Below are 26,353 nucleotides of genomic sequence, written 5' to 3'. Positions count from 1 at the left end.
AGTATACTACAAGCGAGAAGGGACATGAGAATATTTATATCTAAAATAAAGCTAAGTACTTATCAAAAAGTTTACTCTAGCTATGGAAAATATTGATATCCAGTTTGGTAAGGGAGTGAATACCAATTAAAGAACTATTCCTCTTGGCTAAGAGTGCAATTATAGTGCCCTTCAACAGATAAATTTTATCAGACATTTACTGTATGCCAGACACACTGCTATGGGCTTTACCCACGTTATCACATTGAAACTCTGCGAGAAGCTCTGAGCAACAGAGTAATTTAACCAGGGTGAATATCTAATAAGTGGTAGAGAGGGATTCACGGGATTCTGTCATTCTAGAACCTATATATACTCTTTAGGTGTCTTTTTCCACTGTCTTTCTCCGTAGTCTTTTCCTGTTTTCCTTTCTATCTGACTAGAGATGAAAAGGGGCAGGAGGGCCAGGAGTATTGTCAGCCACACACAAGAAAAGAAGCAAGCCTCCATGCGTTCATTAGCTTGCTTAGTGATCGTTGGCTGCACTAGTGCTAACTCGGCTCTGGGGATGCCCATAGCGGACCTTGGGGAAGACATCCATGAATGGCCAGTACCAGTTCAGAGACATGAGCAAAGTGACACTGGATCCTAAACAGAGGCAAAGCTAACAAAGCCTAGGGAGAGAGAGTCCAGAAAAACCTTACCAAGGAGATGGCAAGAATACTTCCAGGAAAAGAAAAAAGAAGGAGGATCTGCAGCAGAACAGAAAAGCTATGCAAACAGGCTATGGGAGGTATGCCTATGTGTGGGTAAATGTGAGGCTGGTGTTGTAGAACAGCAGAATTAAGTTGCAGGAGGTAGAATCATGTTCTAAAGAGCTCTCTATGTCAAAATAAGAAGGTTGAACTGTATCCTAAAGGCAGCAAGAGCCGCAGACACTCTGAACAATAATGCTAAATGAGCTTTCATTGTCTAGGAATATAATTGGCAGTCTGAGGTTGGATGAGCAGGACACTTAGTCAAAGTGAGAGCTAAAAAAGAATGGGACTTGGGTGGAAAGACAGCGTTTTCCTGTTTTATGTCAGTCATTAATAAATGTCACAGTAATCTAGCAGTTGCTCTAATGACACTATGTGACCAAGATATGTAAATGACATAGCCAAGCTACTGTTCTCACAGAGAGTGAACATACATCCTGTTTCTAAAAAACCCTTTATTTATTTATTCATTCAACAAATATTTATTAAGCTCCCACTATTTGGCAGGTACTATGCAAGGTTTGGAGCATTGTGTTAAGCACGAGTTACAGCAAAACTCATTTGAAGCAACAAGTAGCCTGATTTGTTCAAAAAGTCAACGACAGCAGAAAAAAAAATAAATAAATAAAGCAAGTGTCAAAGAAAGCAAGAAAAAAGAGAGTCATTCCTAAGAGACAAAAAGTGAAAATGAGGTTTAAGTTTAAGAAAGCAAGCATCTGCTTTAAGTAACCATTTCATTAAAAGTGCACTAAATTGTAGAAGTTCTCTCTCAGGAACTGCATACTGTGGGCTGAGATTTAGTATAATGGGCTCCCACGTGAATTCCCCTCATTACTTCTCTTGAAAGATCAGTAAATCTACTGAAAGGGTAATTTAGGTTTAGTGTTCACAATCCATTCATTTTAACTTTGAATCTTTCCTGTTTAGGCTGTTAAAAATATGACACAGATACAATCTAAAAGAGAAGAATTGGGCCTAAAATGAGATGATTTTAACTCCTCAGATGGTCTTGATAGTGATAGATACGCCACAGGCTGTAGGCTTTTTCTTTCTGATAGACGGTGACGGGGCTTTGGCCAGTTTATAGAGCACTGCACACTATTAATTGCAGGAACCAAGTAAAAGACAACATACAAAAGATAATCTATACCTCACTCTCCTGAATTCCTTGGACCTTTATGGGATTTCAATGAAATCTCTTCTTCATCCCACTAAACTTATTTTTCACTGTAATTCCATGGAAAGGAAAAGGTTTGAGGCATTTTTTCCAGGACATAAAGAAATAAATTATGTGGGGAGACAAAAGTCTGGAAAATGAGACTATCAGTTATTAATGACAGGAATGTGATTTTATGAAATAATTTTTTTAAAATGTGAGCCTGAAAAATCACCTGTAATCAGTACTTTTCTGGTGTTAAAACTGCCACCAGTATGGTTTGTGGTATTAAGAAAAACAAGCAAGCAAGTAAAAAAAAAAATACAAGAAATAATATCAACAATGAAAGGCACTGTATTTTAGATAGTGCTATTTCTAGGGAAAAAAACAAATCCTCCCTGATTTTCTGGGGCCTCACTTTAGATTTACTTTTAGACATAGGACCTGTTCTGGGCCAATGGGGTACACAATGATTCCCGAAATTGAATTGAGTACCCCATTAAAAAACCTAAGAAGTCCAGAGAGAAAGATGCTCAGGTGGACTCATCTCACCCCTAGTGGCAAATATAAAGAAGCTCATTCATACAGTATTAAATTATGTTGATTTGAAGCTAAATTATGGTTTATTCATGGTTTAGAGTTTGCTTTATTTCCCGATTAAAAAATCAAAGGTTTTAAAGTTGCTTTTTCTGATTTCAGAGAAGCAAGCACTTAGTCTAGTAAAAATGAGAAAATAAATTCAGTTAGGATTTAAAAGTAACAATTTACCCAAAAGATATTAGCAGTGTAGGACATTGACTAGACAAATATCACATTCCTTGAAATAATTCTTATGACATGTTAATGCATTCTCGCTTTGAAGCATTTCCTTGTAAATGACTAAACCAGGCCATGTCTTAACAATTATTTCATAAGAGAAAACTTCATTACCCTCAGAAGTTTAGATCATAAGACTAACAGGAAGGCAAAAAGCAAAACAAAACAGAAATTACACACCAGAAATAAATGACCTAAAACATAGTATATAGTATAGTAATTCATTGAAATAAATATATACAATTTGGGCAAAAAGATCACAATGAATGCTAAGAAAAAAAGATAATTCAAAAGGTATCTGGATATTAGTCTTGTTTTTATGATTTTCATGAAACCCATTGGTCTATCTCAAAATAAAGACAACGAAAGTCTTAAATAACTATGATACTGCCTACTAAGAACAAACACATCACTTTTTAAAGGTCTGTAATCTGTGATGCCTCTCTGTAACTTTCATTACCTATTATTTCATGTGCTCAATTATTGTTAGAGAAAAATTTTGCGTTCTTTGATGATGCCATTTCAAGCAGCATGCATCTGATCTTATTCCAATCGTTGTTTGATCACAAAATGGAAACTGAAGGGAATATTGGAGTTTTGCTATGTCACTACCCAAAAAAATAAAAACCTCCTGAGTTATTGTAAATATCAACCAGGTCCTTACATGATCACAATAAAAGAAATCTATCTTTCCTGATAGAGTAAATTAAAGACAACATTCATTAATGGAAGGTTTGTAGCAGTCATTTGAAAATGTAAGAACATCACCTATCCCAGGAACTAAAATATCTAAAAATATCCTCCCTGGTACTCACCGATATCCCTAACTGCAGTTTTTCTTCAACTATGTTCTAATCATCTTGCCCCCAACAAGAATCTGGTATTTGGAGCTTCCTTTGTGTTTTGTAACTACACTGATTAACAACTATTCAGGCTGACCCTGCTCCCTGATGGTAGTGGTTACGGGAGGAATACATCTTTGTTAAGTAGGGACACATGGCTTTGGGACCAGCAATCTTTCAGCTGAGCACTGTCTCATCCTGTTGCCTACAGTGTTCTTAGGAAAAGAACCATCAATAAAGTCACATGAGATAACATTTTGATTGCTATCTTTTCATAATTCATTTCCCACAAGTTGCTGTTCCTTTCAATACGATTTTCGTGCCATGAAATACACCTGTCTCTGAATAGCAAAGCAACAGTTTTGCTCACTGATTATTTCTCCTATACTTTTAAAGATATGAGTTTGTGCATATTTAAATATTTCTTAAATATCGTAGCTGCTAAATCATTATATGCAATATTAAATGTTCAATCCCTTTATTATGATTTCTGAATTGTTGTTAGATAAACTGTAAGGCCAAAAATGGGCCCTTATACTGAATATGCAAAGTTCCCCCTTAAACCACCTTGAACTAGGCAGATTTGCAACATTTTAAACTGGCACTTCATCCCTCTTTCAGCAAGCATCCTCTGCAGATTTAATGATCAGGAACATCCTTCTGATGCATGCTGGGAGATATGGCTGCAGGGTACAGACCACAGCAGACAGTGTGTCAGATGAGGCAGAACTTCTTGTTAGGGGTGAGTATGCTAATAGTGCAGTCTGAAGACATGATCACCATAAATTATCATACAAAGGAATTTAAATGCATGGACTTTGAGCCCATCAGTACTGTGCATTTTACTTTCAATTTTACAATATATGTTATTTTTGCTTAACCTTTTGCCTTTGAAAAAATTACATGGAAAAAATGCTCCTTAGTAACAGAAGAAAACCACAGAACTGACTTCAGAGTACAGAACACTTTTAGTAATAAGTGGTCACTAAGTGTTTAAACTATTGCCAAGCAGACAATCTAAACAAGTTGAGCCACTAAAACACTTGGACTACAGAGATAAAATTTGTGTGTATATGTGTTTTTCAAATGCAAAGCTAGTGACACCCCCAGGCATTTTTCCCCCTTTCACTACTTCTAAGTGGGGCTTCCAAAAACAGAAAAACTGCATGTGTAAGATGGTGACATTTGCAATTGTTAAGTGACAATGATTTTTTTTTTAAGTCTGAAAATGTCAACACACAACTTCTCTGTGCAAAAATGACAGTTAAGTGGTTTCCAATTATGAACCAGGACACCAAATTCTGCAACCCTAGGAAGCTACATCTTCTTAAAAAAATGGTTAGAGTACCCATTTCCTTTAGCACAGCATTCCACGATATGGAAAATAGAGCTCATGGCATGCATTTTCTTCCTCCCTTCTTTCCTTTTTTTCCTTCCTTCTCTTTTCCTTCTTCCCTCCCTTTCTTCTCTCTTCCTTTCCTTTCCTTCCTTCTTCCTTCTTTCTTCCTCTTCTTCTTCCTTCTTTCTTCCCTCCTTTCCGTTTCTCCTTCCTTCTTTCCTTTTCTTTTAGCTTTTTTTTGAAGTACAATATTTCTACATTTTCACCAATCTTAGGCATACAGATGTATAACTCAATGAATAATGACAAAGTGAACACACCATATAACTACCATTCAAAGCAAAAACTAGAACATTACCAGAATCCCACCAAGTGCCTCTTCCTTTTTCATCTTCTACAATTATATTTTGAGAAGTATGAGTATTGCATGCTTAGACTCCTTGTACGGTCTGTACAGGTAAAAACATTCTCATCTATAGCAAGAAATTATATTTTACATTAACTGATCTTTTATTCAGCTGGACTCTTTACATATTCAAAATTCATTCTTATAAAAGTCTTGAACAGTAAACATAAGGCATAGGTGAGCTTCATCATCTCTTAGTTATATATATCACCATGTTTTAGTTATATATATCACCAAATCCATATGGATTTTGGTAGTGCATCCATCATTGGTTCAAGGAAAATGTTATTTTTAAAGAAGTGTGACATCTGGGTGATCAGCAGTTTGTTCATTTTTGTGTGTTTCTCTTCAGAAGGCTACTTGATCTTTTTTTCAAATTTATATCTAGAATGTATATCTGTGTTACCTTATTATAAAACACCAACTTTTTAAAGTTTTCATCCTTTCAATACATTCTATTCCATTTAGCTAAAAATTTCTCTTTGTGCCTTCTGAAGTTACAAGGCTCACGGAAATGCAAACCCTACACTCAAATTCATAGAAAATTGCTTTCTCCTCTTGCTATGATCTGTTTTAGATTATGTATATTTATTGTGTGCACTTGCCTAGTAATTTAGAATGAGGCTTCTAAAATTGGAGCTTTCCAAATGAATATCACAATTTGGAGACTGATAAGAAACAAGGTATTTTTACAGGACTGTAGGGGGCAAATTTAAGTGGCAAACTAACATTCTGCTTTGTAAGTAAAATTAAACTCAACAGGGTTTAGAATATAATTCAGGTTCAGCTTTCATGTTCTGCTCTTTTACCCTTTGGCTTTATGCCTAGGAGATGAAAAACTGCATAAATTTTGGGATTATACCCAATAGCAATTTCAAACAGGTTGCTATTGCCTGAATATTCATGTAACATTCAGCTCAAGCTTTCACTTGAAGTGAGTTTGATCAAGTCACCACTTTTCTATTATATATTTGCATTACTCTTCTAAAATTAGTAAAAATATCTTGCCTCTTCTGCCTAGTGAGTCTTAGACAGATTTAAATACTGAACTAAGAGTTCTGGTTCTCTTTAATTTTTTTCTTTTTTTTTTGTAAGTTTACAGCTCCTGGTAAATTGAACAAGCTTTGATGTTTGAATATTGCTGTTTTTAATGTTGGCTTGTGAAATAAAATTCAAAATAGTTGTACTCTGCCAGTCTCCTTTCTCAAACTCCTCCATTTGTCGGTCTGTAAACTCATGGTATTCTAATAGTATATGCCTCGGGACCAAAGCTGAGCATTCTAGATTGTGCCGTTCTCATGATGGCTACCATTCTGGCAGCAGAACACTTAAAGCATAATTATTCAAATGTGCATCCCAGAAAGATGGGAATAGTAAAAACAATGTCCCCATTCATCTTTTAGTAGAATACTAAAAGTAGATTGGCTGAGCAGTTCACTTTGCTTAATGTCTTCATCACAAGGAATGTGCTTGGGTGGCAAGGATTATGTTCTTATGATTCTATTTCAGTGGAAATTTGAGGGAAAAAAATCTACGTTCTCTTTGATGGATGGAAGCAACTTTTTTATTGTCTTTTATCTCATGAGTGATAGTCTATGAAATTCTTTTGTGCATTTTACCAAATCCTGCAATTCTTCAACCTTGCCCCACAAGCACACTAAATTGAAAAGCAAGTGTGTAGCCACATGGCCTCATCAATGCCTGTTTAGAATCTGGTGTTTCTGAGTAGCAATGCTTTCTGATACTCTCCCCATTCACTCTACTTTAAGGGGTCTTTTCCTCAAATGCTTGATTGCACTTTGGCCTCATTTTACTTATGAATGTCAGTGCTACTATTCACCTCTATTCCACCATGATCACCTTTCTCCAAAGATTGCATTTTCCATAAATAATTACCTAAAGCATAAAGGCACTTGCTCTCCCAAATTTAATATTCATTGAGCCAGCATTATCACAGCACCATGTATAATCTGGAAAACCATCATAGAAGTAATGAATATGTTAGAAAAAATTATTTTGCTGAAATATAAAAGGAAATTAAAGCCACACCTGGACATCTGTGCACAATTTTAGTCACTTAAGTATGCTATAACAATAGGGAAAGCAAGATTAAATACTGCTCTAGGGAACCTTTTTAAAGATGAGAAGAACTCCATCATGCTATTAAGGAAAAGAAGGTAGATATGTAAGAGATAATCTCACTGAGGAGTATATACAAATTACAAGGAAGTGATATTCCCAAACAATATCAGAAGTGATCAAACATAAAATAAAGACTCTGGAGAAATACTAGTTTTTTTGTTATTTTATTTTACAGAAATTAATGTTAGAAATATGTTTTCCTAAGTAATTATAAGGGTTAAAAACTGTTTAAAGAATAATATGTGTTTAGCTAAGCTAGGGTAACTAAGAGTGACAGCATGATCTTTCTATGCTGCCCAGAGGCAGAAGAAGTAATAAAAATTCACTTTCTCATGCAACTTCTCTATTGGTATTACTCTGCTTCTTAATGCAAAACAGTAGGTCAGGAAACTCTGGGGATAGTCAAAGAATAATCAATAATCTCTTGACTCCTTCTGAATACACAGCCTTTCCTCAACCTTGCACAACAATTTTCACTTCCTGAATTACAACTTACAAGATGAATCCAAAGTGTATTTATTAATAACTGAAATTGCAATGAATAAATTCAGCTCAGGGTGTCACTTGTTGGGAGACATCTAACTGCTTTTAACCATCCACCTTGAACCTGATCCTATCACTTCTTATGCCTAACACACAGATTTCAACCTGCCTTTCAATTGAACTTTTTTTTATCTGTCCAGGCAATTCAGTTCATTTTATTATTTCCAATAATTATTTTTTCCTTGAATATCTAACTTTACTCTCTCCCAACTCAGCCACTTCTCCCTACAAAACTGAAATCATTAAAATTTTGACTGTTTTGCCAATAAAATAAGTCTATAGGTATTTGCTTATACTTTGCTATTCATTTGTTCACCCACCTATTCATTCAGCACCTGCTCTGTGTCAGGCACTGAAGTCAGCACTCAGAGTACAGAGATGAGGAAGCTGAGGTCTCAACCCTCAGCTGGCTCTACATCTACTAGTCCTCCAATGTGAGGCACCGTTGGAATTAGGGTGGGACTTACCACGGAAGTTCCCCTGGGCACATTCTCTGTCTCATAGAGGAAATAGTGAGACTAGTATAAAACATAAGCAGAATTATGGGGCTGGATATGTAAGCTGTGAAGACCAGTGCCAAGTGAAAACACAGGATCCCTTGTTCAAAATTATTAATAATTTCAAAACAGTGATGGAAAGGCATTAATCTAAGCACAGGGCCCTGAACTTGAAAGTTTGCAGATCTTGAATTGCACAGCTCACACACCCAGGAAGCTAGCCCTCCCTACCTAATTAATTATGTATTCATCTACAGAAATAAAAGCACATTGGCAAACAGAGGGGGCAAATCTCAACAAAGTAGTGTAAAGTTTTTTCATCTATAAAATTAGAATATCAGAGCCTACATCAGTGGTTTATTAGCTTTTTACACACAAAAAAAAATTTCATTATTTTACCCCATGAGTCATGTTTCAAAAGATTTTGTTCATTGTGTTGAAGTAACCACTAATTTATAATTTCTATTTTAATTTCAACCAAAGCCTCTATCATCATAAGATGGATAATGCTACCGAACTATGTCATTTAATTCCAGCCAACATCAAAGCTAACTTACCTTTTAGCTAGTTGTAAAGTATTATTGGTTTGTTTGTTTCAACAAGTTGAAAGTAACCTGAAGACAAGAGTTTTTACCTGGATAGAAACTAATTTGGGAGCCTTTGATTAAGTATCTCCAAATTCTGTCCAAGCACTAATTTGTAGTGATTCTCAATAGCAAGAGAGAAAAGTTTGAGAGTCTTCTGCCTATGCCCTTGGAAAAAATTCAAGTACTATCACTTTCCTAAATGCAATGGGAAAATAAAGCTCAGTGAAAACCTTGAGCATATTTCTAATATACTGTTAGTTTGAGAGTTAAAGCAGCATTAATAGGCCCTATCTTCACATCTCTCACTGCAGATTCTAAATTGATGTAAATGTCTATTTTTAACATATGGCCATTTCTGAATGTTTCCAAGCTTTAAAATGCACAAATATTCCACACAAACACCTTTGGAGCATAGAGTTTGCATAGTTTTTCTTTCTCACCATTGATCTAATATCTAAGAGCTTATTGTGCTTGGAGATTGCATAAGCCTTCACATGGTAGACTAATGATTTGGACTCAAAAGAGTCTCTAGTGAAAAAGACAGTAGTTATAAAGTTTGGTTTGCTAAGATGCTGGTATTTGGAAACAAAAAGATAATGACAAATGTTTTCAGCCTAATTTTTTTATCCAAATTGATATTAATAGTAAATACCTTTGCAAATAATATTTTAGAGAATAAAATTTATTCAGCTAACAAAATTATTTTTTCAATATTTTCGAAAACTGTAAAATGCAGCTATAAAATGTCCTTCCTCTTAAAAGCTACTTTTATTCATGCTACCTCTTAATGGAATATCCTGCACTGTTGTAGAAATTCTAGATCACTATTACTGCTATTATTGGATGGGATTATTTAAATAGTTACACCAATGACTTACTTTCCTTAGACTTTCTCTATATTAACTAGTGTGATTGACACTTATAAAATTTCCTTTAGACACTGAAAATCAGTTTAGTTTCTTTTCTCTTATACTCTTCATATGGTTGCTTGCTAATCTGTAAAACTCTTTAACAACTGACAAAAAAAAAGCAACATTTTTTGCTCAGTCAGGTGTTCAGATTTTCTGTACCAGTTATACTTTGGCTCATTGAAATAATAGTTACCTGAAGTGATCTGACTGGCCAAAATGATTAGAGCAGTTTGCATACATGTACATGTGTCTACAAACATAAAATGATGAATTGTCATTGAACAGAGACAACTAACCAACAGAAACTAAATCTCTCGTATTTTATTCCCTCACCAAATACTGACTATCTGCCAAAAGCCAGGCTCTCTTTTAGGGACTGATATTTCCGTCGACTGATTGAGACATTCTCAGATTTCTTGATGGGAGTATTTGGCCACTTTGAAACAAATACTCTGATTCAAATTTGAGAAAAGTTCTAATCAACTGAGTGTTATCTAATACGTAGCTGGAGTCATAATTGTAAGATGAGACTGTATTTCACTATATTTCGTCCTACAGACTTAACTATGTTTTCATACATCTATCCTAATATAAAAATACTGTCAATTCACATTTGTGTAAGTTTGTGGAGATAAATTCTTGGTGTGTGGGCTTATGTTTTAAAATCTGATTTCATTCACTGTTTAGTGAGTGCTTACTACACGCCAGGAGAGTTCTAGAGTGCAAGAGGGAGACGTGGTGGCACAGCACTGGAAAAAATGCTTTCTGATGCTTTGGGAAGGACTTTAACTCTTACACTGCAAGTGACGCATACCCCTCAAAGGATCACAGCAGAAAAGGGACACGATAAGACATATATTTAAAAAGTATATTCAGGAAATTGTAGAGTGCTTTAGAGGACACTGAGACCAGTGGCTTGTTACTAAAGCAGATGGGACACTAACAGCAATCTTGACAAGAAATAAGAAGGGTCTTATAAAAGGCAATGATAATGGAGATAGGAAGGGATGTGTATATATTCAAAAGACAGGAAGGAGACACATCTACAGAACTTGATGACCCACTGGTTATGGAAAAGAGAAGGCAAAGAAGAATGCCAATTGTAATGCTTAATTGAGTGGCCCATCAGAGGGACACCGTATACTCTAGTAAACTAAGACAGCTCCAAGTTATACTTAGAGTGCCAAAGTAGTTACTGATGCCAAAGGGGCCTACCATCTATGAGGCCCTTTTACCCTTAAAATTGTTTTGGTTTAGACAATAAATTTTGTGTTTGTGTTCCCCCAGTAGAGAATGATCATGCAATCATAGTTATTCATAATCACATTTATGTAATCAGGAAGATGTGGAGAGAAGTGGATTGGTGGTAAGGGAATAACATTTAGGGTTCTCCAGAGGGAAGTATCCAGTAGGCAAATAGTTGTGTAGCTGTGGAACTTAGGAGAGAAACACTGGCTTTGATATGTAGATTTGAATACTATTTACATTTTAAAGTCAGGTGGGAATTAAAGAGATACCCTGTACCTCTTTACAATAAACCCCATCTTTACTAAAAATACAAAAATTATCTGGGCATGATGGTACACACGTGTAGTCCCAGCTACTCAGTAGGCTGAGGCAGTACAATCGTTTGAAATCAGGAGGGGGAGGTTGCAGCGAGCCAAGATTGTGTCACTGCACTCCACCCTGGGCGACAAAGTGAGGCTTTGTCTCAAAAAACCAAAATACAAAACAAACAGCCTGTGAAGAATAGGAAGGGGAAAATGCTGGAATGGAACGCTGAGAAACGTTAATGTTGACGAGAAGGAGGAATTTGCAAAGGAAATGTAAAGTTGTTGTCAGCGATCAAGCACTACTAGGCAAAAACCCAAGTAAATCATAGGGACAAAGAGACAAGACAATTACAGGATGGAGAAAATGGACAACGGTGTCAAAACTAAGTAAAATACGAACCAATAAACGCCAGTGAATTAAGCAACTTGGAAGTAAATGATGACCTTCACAAGAACAAGTTCAGTGGAATGATGGGTGTAATAACCAAATTATGGTAGATGAAGAAGAGCAAACAATTAAGTGTAAAAGGTAGTGCAGAATCTTAAGAGACTGGGTCACATCCCCACATGCTCTGAGTGGTTGTGAAACTTTTGCAAATTATTTAACTTTAACCTTGTTATCCCTTCATTCATTCATTTACTACTTACTCGTCAAACGTTTATAGAGCACATAATATGTGGGAAGCATCGTGCTATGATCTAGCTAAACATGAACAACTTTCACATCTTTTTACAACATCACGTGAGATGTGCTATTATCCACCTATGAGCAGCACGTTTCTCTCTGATCATCAGCTCCATTACTAAATAACAAATACAGCTAACATTTATCAGGTTCTTCCTATGTGTCAGGCACTGCACAAAGGCTCCATATTATAAGAATTATTTCACTTTATTTAGCATATCATATAAAAACAATATGCAAGAGGTACTATTTTTAGTTTCATTTTATAGATAAGGAAATGAAGTCACAGAGAAGTTTAAGAACTTGTTTGAATGTCACTCTAACAAGTAGAACAATAGTGAGTAGAGTCCAGGCAGACCAGCATTTTAAATTACTATACTGCCTTCCACTGTCAACTGCCAGATGGTTTCCATTTCATTTGTCATAATATCCCCTAGACCTACTTAGTTTCTAATTTTGAGGTGGAGTCTTGCTGTTGCTCAGGCTGGAGTGCAGTGGCTCAATCTCGGCTCACTGCAACCTCTGCCTCCCAGGTTCAAGCGAATCTCCTGCCTCAGCCTCCCAACTAGCTGGGATTACAAGTGAACGCCACCACACCCAGCTAATTTTTGTATTTTCAGTAGAGATGGGGTTTCACCATGTTGGCCAGGCTGGTCTTGAACTCCTGACCTCATGATACAGCCACCTCAGCCTCCCAAGGTGCTGGAATTACAGGCGTGAGCCACAGTGCTTGGCCCTGAAAAATATTAATACATGTTTGTGGAGGGAAAGGAAAAAGAAAGACAAAGAGAGAGGTAGGGAAAGAGTAGGGTAAAAGGGAATAAGAAAGAAAAGAACGGAGTGACAAACTTTGTGTAGGAGTCAGAGAACTTTTATCAAGATGATATACTCACTGAAACTTCAGGATTTGTCATCATTTGCTAGCCCAAGAAAGAATGAAGATATTCTACATGAGTTTGCAAATACAGAACTTGATCATTACCATCTGTCTCTAAGGATAGGCCTCACATTCATAAATCCTCTAAAGTACCTAATCTTTTACCATATGACCATGAGAAAGTAGTAATGACTTCCTATGTTACACCTTGGCCTAAATGACCACTAAATTTACTGAAAAATCTGAACTTCCTCTGACCCCATATCTTGCCATTTATCTAAAATATTAAATTCTACTGACTGCTTCCTCAGAACATCTTGCAAGACTTCTTATCTACATGCCCTGGGTTTTGCTACAAAGGAAGAACTTGGTTGCCATTGCTTTTGGTGTTTTAGTCACGAGGTCTTTGCCCCTGCCCAAATGGGATCTAATGAAACTGAGAAGCTTCTGCACAGTGGGGGGGAAAAAAAAAAAAAAAAAACCTAACATCTGAGTGAACAGGCAATCTACAGAATCAGAGAAAATTTTGGCACTCTATCCATCTGACAAAGGGCTAATATTAAAAAACTGCAAAGAACTTAAACAAATTTATGAGAAAAAACAACTCCATCAAAAAGTGGGAGAAATATATGAACAGACACTTCTCAAAAAAAGTGTGCAGCCAACAAACATATTAAGAAATGCTCATCATCACTGGTCACTGGAGAATGCTGATCAAAACCACAGTGAGTCTCATGCCAGTTAGAATGGCAATCAGGCAATCATTAAAAAGTCAGGAAACAACAGATACTGGAGACGATGTGGAGAAATAGGGACACAATTATACTATTGGTTGGAGAGTAAATTAGTTCAACCATTGTGGAAGACAGTGTGGTGATTCCTCAAGGATCTAGAACCAGGAATACCATTTGACTCAGCAATCTCATTACTGGGTATATACCCAAAGGATTACAAATTATTCTACATAAAGACCACATGGACACGTATGTTTATTGCATGTATAATTTCACAATAGAAAAGACTTGGAACCAACCCAAATGCCCATCAGTGATAGACTGGATAAAGAAAATGTGGCACATATGCACCATGGAGTACTGTGTAGCCATAAAAAAGGATGTGTTCCATGTTCTTTGCAGGGACATGAATAAGGCTGGAAACCATCATCATTCTCAGCAAACTACACAGGAACAGAAAACCAAACACTGCATGTTCTTATTCATAAGAGGGAGTTGAACAATGAGAAGACATGGACATAGGGAGGGAACATCACACACCAGGGCCTGTCTGGGGGTGGGGGACTAGGGGAGGGATAGCATTAGGAAAATTACCTAAGGTAGATGAGGGGTTGATGTGTACAGCAAACCACCATGGCACGTCTATAACTATATAACAAACCTGCACGTTCTGCACATGTATCTCAGGTCTTAAAGTATAATTAAAAAAAAAAAGAAAGAAAAGAAAGGAAGGAAGAACTTCTGGACAAAATGCCACCCAGAGAATTGAGTGCTGCTAGACTTCTTTGTGTGTAATCTCTTCTCATGCTCTCATTTTTAAATTTTTTATAATTGTCACAATTTCTGAGGCAAAAACAAAACTCCCAAATGCCTGAGAAAGTACCTGACCATCATTTCCATTGCCAGCATTCTTCAGCCCTTTGATATTGGTTGTTTTTGCCTACTTATGGGTAATTTATACCAAGTGTCATGAAAACAAAACAAAACACAGTGGCCTTTAATGTTTAAAAAAAAAAAAAAAGATGGTCTGAAACTCATCAGTATTATTTAGGCAAAATATTGAAAGTACATTGTATCTGTTCATTCGTTTGTTTGAATGGTTTGTAAAAATCATCCCATTTATTCGTATGCGTTCTACAGGCACATCTAAAGTCAGACTTTTTTGTTTTTCTGAATGCATTCTGTTTCCTGTGACTGTCACCTAGACTGCTTTAGGATGCCTTTTGAATATTAAGCATTAATTTGCTGTTATGTAAAACCTGGAATATATAGTCTTGTAGGGTACATACACATTTTATGGCCTGTTTTTGATAACCCAAATGTGGTCACCAAGAAGGAACCCAAGTTCCAAGTAGAAGTTACACTGAAAGTCAACCCAGTGACCAGTCACATCTCCTAAGAAGACAAAAGTAAAATTGGTAAGTTCGCTCTGGTCTCTATTCCCAAATTATATTTTATTTCAGCCTGTGTTCCAAAATACTGAATTCTTAATTATTTTCTTGATTTGTTATAACACCATATACAATGTAGTCTGTTCCCGGAATGCTTCATCGCTCAACAATCCAAAATCCATGCAGATTGAACAGAGGAAGGACTAGTGTTAATTGGAAGAAACTTTTGCTGACTTTTACTGCAGATTGAATTTTGTCCTCCCAAACACCTGGCCAAGGTAATGTCTCCGTTTCACTATGTACTCCTTAATTTGGAATTACAAAGACAATTAGCTCTCTAATGAGTTAGAGCAAGTGAGGTGAAAAAGTAGGGGAAACAACTGAACACCAGATGATGCTTGTTAATGCCAAGAAGGAAAAAAAGGGGACTTGTTCTTGGTTAAAAATCTTTTAAATAAACGTCTCCGTTCTTTCATTTTTCAAAACTAAAATGTATAAATATTATTGCTTAGTATATATGCGGAAAATCTGATTTAATAGAACTTTACACAAAAGATTGGCTGTCATGGTTGCATAAGTCTCTACTCTGTATTATTGAATGACTTTATTTACCTTTGGAAAATTATGAATCTGCTAGGGTACCTAACAAGAAAACAGGGGAAAAAGAGAGTTCCTAGCTTTAGAAAAAGCAGTCCACTAAGAAAGAAATATCCTCTACAAGATTCAAAGTGGGTAGGCATTCTGAAGATGAGATATAAAGGGTAATTCTCAGGTTATTTATGTGAGTGAGAAAGTAAATGTTCATAAATTCAAGGTGAGCCAAAAATAGTGGAGAAAAGATCTGCTTGTATCTTTGCTACAAATGTAGAATCAAGGTTTTTGGGCTACCAGAACATTTAGCACTGGACCTAGTCTGTTGCTGATACTTAGTAAATATTAGTTAAATTTCAGTAGTCTAATTAAAAAATGACTCAAATTCTTTAAAATGCCTAATGTCGTTACCCAACCAATCATTGCAGCATTAGAAAAATAAACCAGGATGGGATTATATTCTTACCCTGGCACTAACTAAATAATTAGGCAAGTCATCCTACCACTTTTGGACTGAATCTCCTCACTTGTCAAAAAAAAAAAAAAAAAGGATAAGAAGAAAGGAGGAGGAGGAGGAGAAGGCAAAGAGAAGAGCAAGAAGAGGAAGAGGAAGAAGACGAAGCAGTAGCAGAAGCAGAAAGGAGAAATGAGGAGGAGGAGGAGGAAGAGGAAGAAGAAGAAAAATGAAGGAAGAAGGGGAAATATATTTAATTTTCTGGTTTAAATAAAAGAATGAAATTAGATTTCAAACAGTATATTGCTTTCCAGTAACTGGTAAATATTGTTCAGATTCTCAACTCTAGGAAGAATTTCTATGTCCCTTATCTTTAAGATTAAACAGCCGAACCACTGTTCCTTACGGTATTCATAGGAGGAAAATAGTCTATATTTTTCCAATAGGTGACCTGAGCTTATCGTCTATTGACGGAAATATCCAATAATAATCTGATTGTGTCCATCTTGTTTAATTACAATTTGACACACTCTAATGATGATAGAGTGCATTTTGACTACTTCTCCTTCCTCAGGTATTTGAATACTGAACAAGCCTCAGATTGGCATGTTGGTAGGCTTGGCATAATTGGGGTTTCTGTCAGTTTGCTGTCATTAGGATAAACCATGAAGCACCATTAGGTCCATTCGGTATATTCAGTCAACTGAGCTGATGAAATCTTACATCAATTTCCTGAAGTTGGGTGCACTTATTAACATCTATTTATATCATTAAAGATTCCATTGTGTTGACATCTATCCTTGAGCAAAATGTAATGGATATCTTAGTGTACCGGAGAACTTTTCATGTGTGAAATAAACACTAAAGAACTTCAAGTATAGTTAAACAAAATCACCAAGAAGATATAATTGAGTAAAACAAAGTTAAATATATAAATTGTATTTTATTCTAGGTAAGAAATGTAGACCAGGTCATATAGAGAGGTCATATTTAAATGGTACTGCTTTCATATCAGTCATAATCATCACTATATGCATATGTAATAGTCATCAGCTTTGTAGCATATAAAATGAGAAATAAATATTATAAAACTGAGCCAAATCACAGTATTCAATATTTATGAAATATAAATAATGCGTTCTGTGAATGTTTACATGGGACTTTACCAAACCTTCAGTTTACTTGACAGTAAAGCAATGCAAAAATTATAATAAAGAGTAGAAAGCCTTCCTAAACACTACCAAGGACACTAAAAGATTTGGAAATAATTGCAAAATAGAATAATCACATGCAATACTTAGATTTTTTTAAACAATAAAACCAAATAGTGTGAATGACTTTCAAGTTATTCTAGAATTGTCTTTAACTGTAAAACATTCTAGGACAAGCATACAGCATCTCAAGGAAAGGAAAATCAGTTACATAGCGTAATTATCTATACCAAGTATCAGCATTCTCATTTGTCGGCACTCTGATTTGGTTAATTTAAATGTTCATTCATCACAAAAAAGAATGGCATAAAACAGGTCTGCTTGAATTATATGTTTTGCTCAGGAGGTTATTGGATCATGTAATTATTTCTTTCATACCAATCTCAAGAAATAGAACTGTTATTAGTAAGCTTCATTTGAAATACTTAATCACTGTTGCAAAGATGTTTTATCACCTGATTTGTATGAATCAGTAAATCAAAGCTCACATATTCGTCTCAAAACTTCAGCTCACAGATGTTAAGTCAGGCTAATAAGCAGCATCCATCATACCTCACTGAACAAGATAGTCTGCATTACAGACACTCTTCCTGTAATCCATCCATTATATGGAACATCTGTTACAAATTATCCCACCCCCAGGACTGCTCTATTTAAGTGCTTCTGCAATAGCCCACTGTCTCCATTTCTCCAAATGAGTTAGATGGTGGCATCAGGATTGTACCAAGTTCACTGTCGCTGCATGACAGCAGTCATCTTTCAGTCTGTGCTGAACTCCAATGGCATGCTGCATTATGGTAAATGTTTTTCCTACAGTTGTATAGCAAAAATCCTCAGAGCATAAGCTAGTAGCCATCAGGAAACCACTGACACTTCTTTCTCCACTATATGTCAGTCATTGCCTAAGTTAAAGCACTTAGTGTGTAATATTTATTCTTTTTAAAGTCCTTAGGGGACTATTGATTTGCTTATTTAGTTAAATATAAAATTAATGAGCCCAGATATATGTTTGTCAACTTTGGCTTATTTCCATGATCATGAAACATGTCTTTAGAACATGTTGGTTTCCAGAAAAATCATGAGGGAGAATCTAAATAAATAGAGCAAATACAGATTTACACTTCAGAAGAAGAATATTTTTTAAAGTGCCCTACTTAGAGTTTACCCATATATTGTCAAGGGTGCATCTGTCTATAAAGAGAATGACTTTATAAATGTGTTGCCCTAGTGTGTGACTGGAAATAACAATTTCAAATTTACTCTGTGATAGGTTTGTGAAAATAAGTTACAAGGATATCTATTAATCATTAATAAGTGAATAGTGAGACTGAACAAATGGAAAAGTCCATATAGCCACGCTTTATTTTCTTGATGTTGGTCTGCATTTCAGAATTCTAATGAGGCATACACAGTAAACCCAATATTGGATTTATAGAAAACTTTGTAGAAACATGGTACATTGCATACTTTAGCACTCCATATGGTCTTTTCCTACAGGATTTCTTTAGCTCATCTGTTCTTAGTATTTATGCAATAGTAGCTTAGTAAATAAATTTCAGGATAGCATCTAGATTGCTTCAAGTATTAAATAAACTAGTTGATTATTTTTAATTATTCTCACCGGTTCATTTAAAAAATACCCTAAAATATCTGTTTTCCATTTCAGAAGGATCAGCTTCGATGGACGGACAGCATTACTTTTATAGTGGACTATATAAAGTGTCTACAACTTCAGCTCATGTAAAACTACATTAAATATTTATGTCTATTTTACTGCCTGGAAATCTTGGTTAATTTACCTTTCACCTGAAGTTTGTGTTAAATGACCAGGAAGTGCTTATTTTTTCTAAAAAGAAAAATTATTTAAATAAATACTTTAAACATAGTGCTCTAGAGAGTCTTACATTGGCAACTAAACACTTCAGCCAAAAATGACACAGTCATTTTGGTTCACAGCTGACTAACCTGAACCAATTACAGAGCTACATACAAAATGAAGGCATCAGAGTTCAAGTCTTCTAATGACAATCATGTATTCACAAATTACATTTATCAGGATCAATGTCATTAAATTTCAATTATATAAGGTTTGTGCGGGGAAAGGATGTTTTAATTTTTGCTTTTGTTTACAATGCAAATAGAAAAATAATCATGCTCTAAATAAGACTGGAAGAGACCAGTATGCAAAGGATCCTCAGAAACTACCACTGGCATTGAAACCATGCTGACAGCATCTACTGAAAAGTCACTTACTGGAGCATCACAATTTACGTTTGCTACAAAACCTTACTGCTAAGAAGACTACTCATATGCCTTTAATGATTTAAATAGATTTTCCCCCAAACAGTCCTACAGCCTTTGAGAGCTTCCATCAAATATTTGCCTTGTCATTTCAATGGCTTCTTTCTTTGGACTTCTCTCATATGTTATCCAGTGGCTTCTGATTCACACTCAGAATAAAATCCAACTTCCTTACCATTACCGTCAAATCCCTCTATAATCTGGCACCTGCTAATCTTTCTGACATGATTTCCTCCGCTCTCCTCTTTCTTTGCTATGCTCCAACTGCCAGACTCATAAAAATGTTGCCAATGCTGTTCTCTGCCTGGAAAACTCTTACCCATATTATTTATGTGGCTGGCTGGCTCTTTCTTATTTATTTCTCAGCTCCCTATCAAATGTTGCCCACCTCTTCCCAATTCAATTTTTACCACCTTTTTTTTTTCTTCTTTGCATTCGTTACTATCTGAAATTATCTTCCACTTGTTCATTGACTTTCTTCTCTTTAAAAGTCATAAGGGCAGGCACCTTCTTTATCTTGTTTACTACCTTATCCTAAGAAAACAGGTTGAACTGGCTCACTCTTCCACAGGCTGTACAGGAAGTATGGCTGAGGAAGCCGCAGGAAACTTTCAGTCATGGTGGAATGCGAAAGGAAAGAAGGCACATCTTCGTGGCCAGAGCAGGAGCAAGAGAGAGAGGGGGGAGGTGGTACAGACTCCTACACAACCAGATCTCAGGAGAACCCACTACCGCCATGACAGCACCAAGGGAGATGGTGTTAAACCATGAGAAACTGCCTGCATGATCCAATCACCTCCCAGCAGACTCTATCTGCAACATTAGGGATTACAATTTGACATCAGATTTGGGTGAGGACACAGATAGAAACCAGATCAATTATACAAATGAATGAATATGTAATCTTTTTCCCCAAAGAGACTAATTAAAATTTTTTAAATCAGACAAAGGAGGAAACATGGAAAGAATATGGAGCAGTAACTGAATAAACAATAGCCATGGGCATTTAATATTAAATATATTGCCATGTCCCATAACTTGTCAATAAGACAGAACAGCAGATACAGTGAAATAAAAGGATAAAGTATCTGAGAATTGTGTGGTAGGAGAGGGGTTTTAGGAATTCCCTTTGAAGCTTGGCTCTCCCACCTCTGTAAGTCCTTCAGAATTTTCTCACGGCTGCATCCTACTTTCCACCTCATGCTGTTCTTTGTACTGTGCAAGTAAGGATGCACACACAGACACACACAAATATACTCACTCTCACAGGAAACATTGATCCAAATATTAAAAATTAAATGCAAATAGTAAAGAATGATTCAGATGCTGGAGTCTGGCTACAGGGAATGTATAGCAAAGAAATTAGGAAATCCAAACCAAAGGCTTCTGTGTTCACTAACACTTTATGTGCAAGAGGGGAGTTGCTATACTATCAGTTATATATCAACCAGCTGAGGACCTTATAATTTTGCCCAATTTGCAATTACAGTGGCCCTAACTTGTGGCCAAGAAGCCCTACCATGTATACCTTGATCTCCTCCTTGGAACATGAAACCTCTGACCACAGCTTCTTTAATCTGCTTCATCTGGTGCTTCTTCTTATTGATGGAGCCTTGCCCTGAGTGTCACATAGATTCCATTTAATTTGTGTGGTCACCAGCTACACCTAATTAAATTCCTACGTAAAACTTCTGACTTCCGTGGTACTTCTCATGCCAACTTTTAAACTCAATTACTTCTGTTTCTGTATATGAGCAAACATAAGGCACAAAGAATCAATGAAACAGCATTGAGTCAGCACCAGTAAAATTGTGTTTTTCACTTCATATAGACTCTCATTTCTGTTCATCATTATTTCTGTTCGTGACTGATTCCCCATGATAGAGTCAACACAAAGATGATTCCTGACCCTTTGAACCCTCTTTAGTATCCAAATTAGCATCTTCTCACCCCTGTACTTCAGTATGATCAGAATGTATTTGAGTAACAATTTTATTAAATTGAAAAGAAAACTTCTGAGATCCTCCTCCAGACTCTCTCTTTATTCTGACAATATTCTTCCAATTTATCTAAGTATGAAATTTTGGAATAATTTTTTATTCTCATTATTTCCTTTTCCTTTATTAAGCCTAATGTTTCAGTCTACCTCCAGTTCAAAACATGTACTGGTTTCCACGATCTACATAATTAAGTGCAAATTCATTGCCATGGTGTTTAAGGCCTTCACTTAGCCAACTTTTCAACACCTTTATGGAGTCGTGGTTCTGTGATCAAACTTAAGCTATCTGCTTCTTCTCTCTTCAAAATGCCTTGCATTTTTCAGTCTTTTGGAATATATGTTTACTTATTCCCATTTCCTACCAGCAAAATAGTCATCTTTTTCCTCTTTAACTACTAGTCCAGAGCAACTGTTTTCTTGGAATCCTCTAAAAATTCATCCAGCCTCAATAGTTAACAAATGTTTTGAGTACAACAAATTCCTAAAACACTTAGCTGGAGAATGACAAGGCCTGAATGAAAACCTCTGTCTCATGGTAGCTACTCAGCCTTCATCTTTCAAAACTGTCAAGTTTAGCTTTTTATTTTTATCTTCACATGATAGTTTCTACAATACTTTTCAGCCTTTTTTAAAAAAAAATGAAGGTATCAATGGGAAGCACACAGAATATTCAAGCTTGATTTTTAAAACAGGGTTGTTTTAATTTTGCTGTAATATTCTTTTTCTGATTTCCAATACTTCATTGAACTTTGTGGTCAGAGGAATACATTGCTATGATAGTACATCTTTAATAAGTCCCAAGTGCCTATCTAAAAGTGGTAATTTCATTATCCAATAGGAAAATTTTCAGTCATTTAAGAAATGTTACTGCATATTGTGTTTACCTATCTGGCTGTCAGCTTCAGCCAGATATTCTGTCAGTTTTCCCAGTTGATTTGTCACTTTTAAATTCTAATGGATTTTATTTGGGATGATTCAATTATTGGAGAACTTCTCTTCAGGTTACTTATGCTACTATATCCAGTCTTAGCAAATATAAGAAATTACTAGTTTTAATCCTTTGTAAACTAAAGGATTTCTCAGTTATCCTTTATATTTTAGAATGTGTCCACTTGTAGATAATATAAATCCTAACTCAAATTGACTTAAACAATAAAGAAATACATTGGTTTTCATGACACGAAGTTAAATAGGTGTTTTAATTGGTTAATATAGTGGCTCAACTTTTTATGCAAGGGCCCACAGGTTTGTTTTGTCTCAGCACTCCATCATCTACAATTTTGGCCTTACACTAAGGCTGGTTCCCATTGTAATCACAGAGTGACATCCAGGAGCAACAGAGGCTAAATCTCTCTTGTTCACATACCACAGGAGAAGGAACTAGTGTATTTCTCCCAAACTTCATACAAACATACATCCTACCATCTGGTTATACCATTTTAGAGAATGTGCTTACTGCTGAACAAGTCTCTATCATAGGAAGATTGCCATGATGTGACTGGCTTAGGCCTAGCTTCCTGAACCAGTCCTTAACAGGGGCACGTGAGATTCACAGGACTGATACAGACCAATCAAGGCCACTCAAATAATGGGGAGTAGGCAGAGGGGTTAATTCCTTATACCACACTGAGACATGCAGAGTGAATATTAGAGAGTCAACCACAAAGTCCACTTTATCTTTAGCATGCAGAAGTAGAAAAGCTACCTCTAAGTTCACTTTCAATCAATAAAAAAATTATTTGTCCCTACTCATAATTTTTAATCTTCTGAAATCTACATGTCCTGTCTATGCTGAATTATGTAAAGTAGTTTTATGTAGTACTGAATATCATGGAGTTAAAACTCAGATAAATATGCAAATAAGGATCAGAATAAAACCCCAGAGCCACGTAAGGAATGTTGTTTGACATCACCTTAGGTCAGTTATCTGAACTTTCTAAGACTTAGCTTTTCATTTTTGGAAAAGGGGTATCAGTAGCAAATTAACTATAAAAATTAGAGAGAAATATATAACATTTAGCACAATGCGTTTGACTTGATAGGTGAGCATTAAGTCATTATTATTTCAGTATTTTTCACCCATTCCATTATTAGCTCACCAGATGGTAAAGATTATTGAATCTTCAAATGATAGTACATTTTTTTTTCCTTTTTGAATCGGTTTCCTATATTTTCTCATTTATTTTGATAAAACCAAATATGATACATGAGTTCTTGTTTTCATTGGTTAAAAAAAAATATGAAACATTTTGAGATTAATATTGTCAAAGTTACAGAATAGTGAGAGGCCAAATCAGTGCTAAAATATCTATTTGTCATTTAGAAAGTACTTTATACATACACTGTCCTATGGAATTTTCACAATAATGATATAAAGTTGATTTATATAATTCATTCTCTTTATATAATTCAAGGAAACTGAGACTTAATGAGGTTCAGATATTTTCTTAAAGCTTTTGCATGAAATATTACTGAAATAAAATTATTCTGACTCTGTCGAAATCTCTTTCCTTTAGATCACATTTTTTCTTTGAAATATAGCGTACATAAAAGTTTTCTGGGCATCTCGTACAAAATAGAAATCCTGGGGCTCTAGTCATATAAGTCGAAATTCAGTAGCTCTTGGATACAGCTCGTAATATTTACATTCTTTTTTAAAACATACCAGAAATTCTGTTGCTCATCACAGTTCGAAAGTTACTAAGAGTCTGCTCATTTTTGTTCAGGAAAACAGAATAGAAAGGTGGGTATCTAATTAGTAACACTTAACAAATTTGAGAAGGCAGAATAATATAATCCTATTTTTAATTTATATTTGGAGTCTTGTTTCAGAATACTGTTGTAGTTTTGTAAAGATGTATCATTTTCTCAGATTTTTGACTAGCCAAAAGCAAAAACATGTACGAAAAATAAGTCAACGACTATACTAATCTGTTAAGCTAATAAAAATTATTCATTCAATCATTTATTATAAATATATTTCATAACATGTTATAGGCCAAGCACTGCACTAGGCACTGGGAATACAATAGTGAGAAAAAATACAAGCATAATTTCAGCCCTCCTGTACCTAAAATCTAAAGAGGAAAGCCTCTACTTACTGGTAAAATAGTCACAGAAATAAATAGAAAGTTTTTGCTGTGATTTCAACTACAGTATTAATAAGAGGTACATGGTAGTATGAATGTAGGTAACACAGGAATTTTATCTAGGCAAGAAAGTCAGAGAAGTCTGCTCCAAGTGAAACCTGAGCTAAGATTCAAAATGTGAATCCTAAATAGGTGTTAAATTGGCAAAGTAAGAAGGGACAGGAGTTTTATATCGAGGAGTCAGATGAGGTAAGTGATCGCTTAGATACAGGAATGGGTAGAAGGACAGATAATGATGATGATGATAACAGATGAATAGACAGAGATAATAAAAGTTGAGCTTTAACAAATTAATTGAAAGCAAAATTGCTTTTGGAAAAAAAGTAAAGTAGAACTGTTTGTTTCTCATTTCCATTCTTGACTACCCTGGTACAAAAAGTTGCTTAATCTCATGAAACTGAAAACAGTAGGAGAAGGTCACTTAGAGTAGATTATTAATAGTAAACAAGTGTAAGAAAGCCCTCTGCAATTCATGAGTGATATAATGATGGTCAGAAAGTTATGGTAGGTAAAGAAGGAATGACGAGTAGGTAAAGAAGGAATGACCCAATCCCAAATGAAGTTGGACTTTGCCAGCCCAGGATGTCAAGAATACATCAGAAGACATTATCTTGTATAAAAATAAATATTCTATCAATAATACCATACTTCCTAAATAAGGGTATACCATAATTCTTTATAACTTTATTATAAAGGTGAATACATCAGCCTTGCAGGTATTAACATCCAATGTACTGCAGAAAGTCTAGTCACATTATTAACTAAATATTTTTTTGAAATGTTTTCTCATTACTATTTATACATATCCTTTTCCATTGAGTCAACACAAAGTGGCCCTTTGCACTGGATGATTCATTGCAGATGAGTAAACCACATAAGAATTAGTCACCATGGCCTAAGTTTTTCAATGTATCTCTCTGCATTAACCTAATCTTTCAGACAGTAGCTAAACATCCTTTTCACTTGGTATTAGGACATGTTTAGGACTTTGCTTCCATGATTGATTGCCATCCCTGCTTCCTTTTTTCCCAGAGCATATTCCTGCATGTGGTTAGAAGTGTCTGTCCTCAAACAGTATTTACAGAGTTAAAAATAAAACAGAATAATGAGCATATTTGGTATCACAATTCTCACTTTAGTTTTAAATGGTTTAAAACAAAGAGCTGTTTAATGTTTTGAATGCCACCAAGTTTAAGTTTCCGCTTAAAAACTACTATATAGAAGAAACAATAGGGAGCCAGATGGGGTGGCTGGTACCTGTAATCCCTGCACTTTGGGAGGCCAAGGTTGGGATTGCTTGAGCCCAGGAGTTAGAGACCAGCCTGGACAACACAGTGAGACCCCATATTATAAAAAATTTAAAAATTTTCTGGGTATGGTGGCATGTGCCTGTGTCCCTAGCTACTCAGGTGACTGAGGCAGAAGGATCACT

General features: G+C 35.6%; 1 protein-coding gene and 1 long non-coding RNA gene across 2 annotated transcripts in view; both read left to right on the top strand.

Annotated features, from left to right (window-relative positions):
• CNTN5 (contactin 5) overlaps nt 1-26,353 on the top strand; it is a 1,397,849-nt gene that overhangs the window by 1,252,230 nt on the left and 119,266 nt on the right. Inside the window, exon 16 of the mRNA XM_032295928.1 lies at nt 4,173-4,293. Within this exon, the coding sequence (XP_032151819.1) occupies nt 4,173-4,293 (121 nt within the window). The remainder of the gene's footprint in view (nt 1-4,172; nt 4,294-26,353) is intronic.
• On the top strand, nt 14,353-19,771 carry LOC116563301. Its single transcript, XR_004274325.1, has 2 exons — nt 14,353-15,243; nt 19,139-19,771. It is a non-coding gene; the product is annotated as an uncharacterized LOC116563301 (long non-coding RNA).

The sequence above is a fragment of the Sapajus apella genome, unplaced genomic scaffold, assembly GCF_009761245.1.
Source record: "Sapajus apella isolate SASKATOON/1434 unplaced genomic scaffold, GSC_monkey_1.0 scaffold34, whole genome shotgun sequence".
Classification (NCBI taxonomy): domain Eukaryota; kingdom Metazoa; phylum Chordata; class Mammalia; order Primates; family Cebidae; genus Sapajus; species Sapajus apella.
The sequence above is the reverse complement of the archived record's forward strand: the minus strand, read 5'-3'. Positions and strand labels throughout refer to the sequence as shown.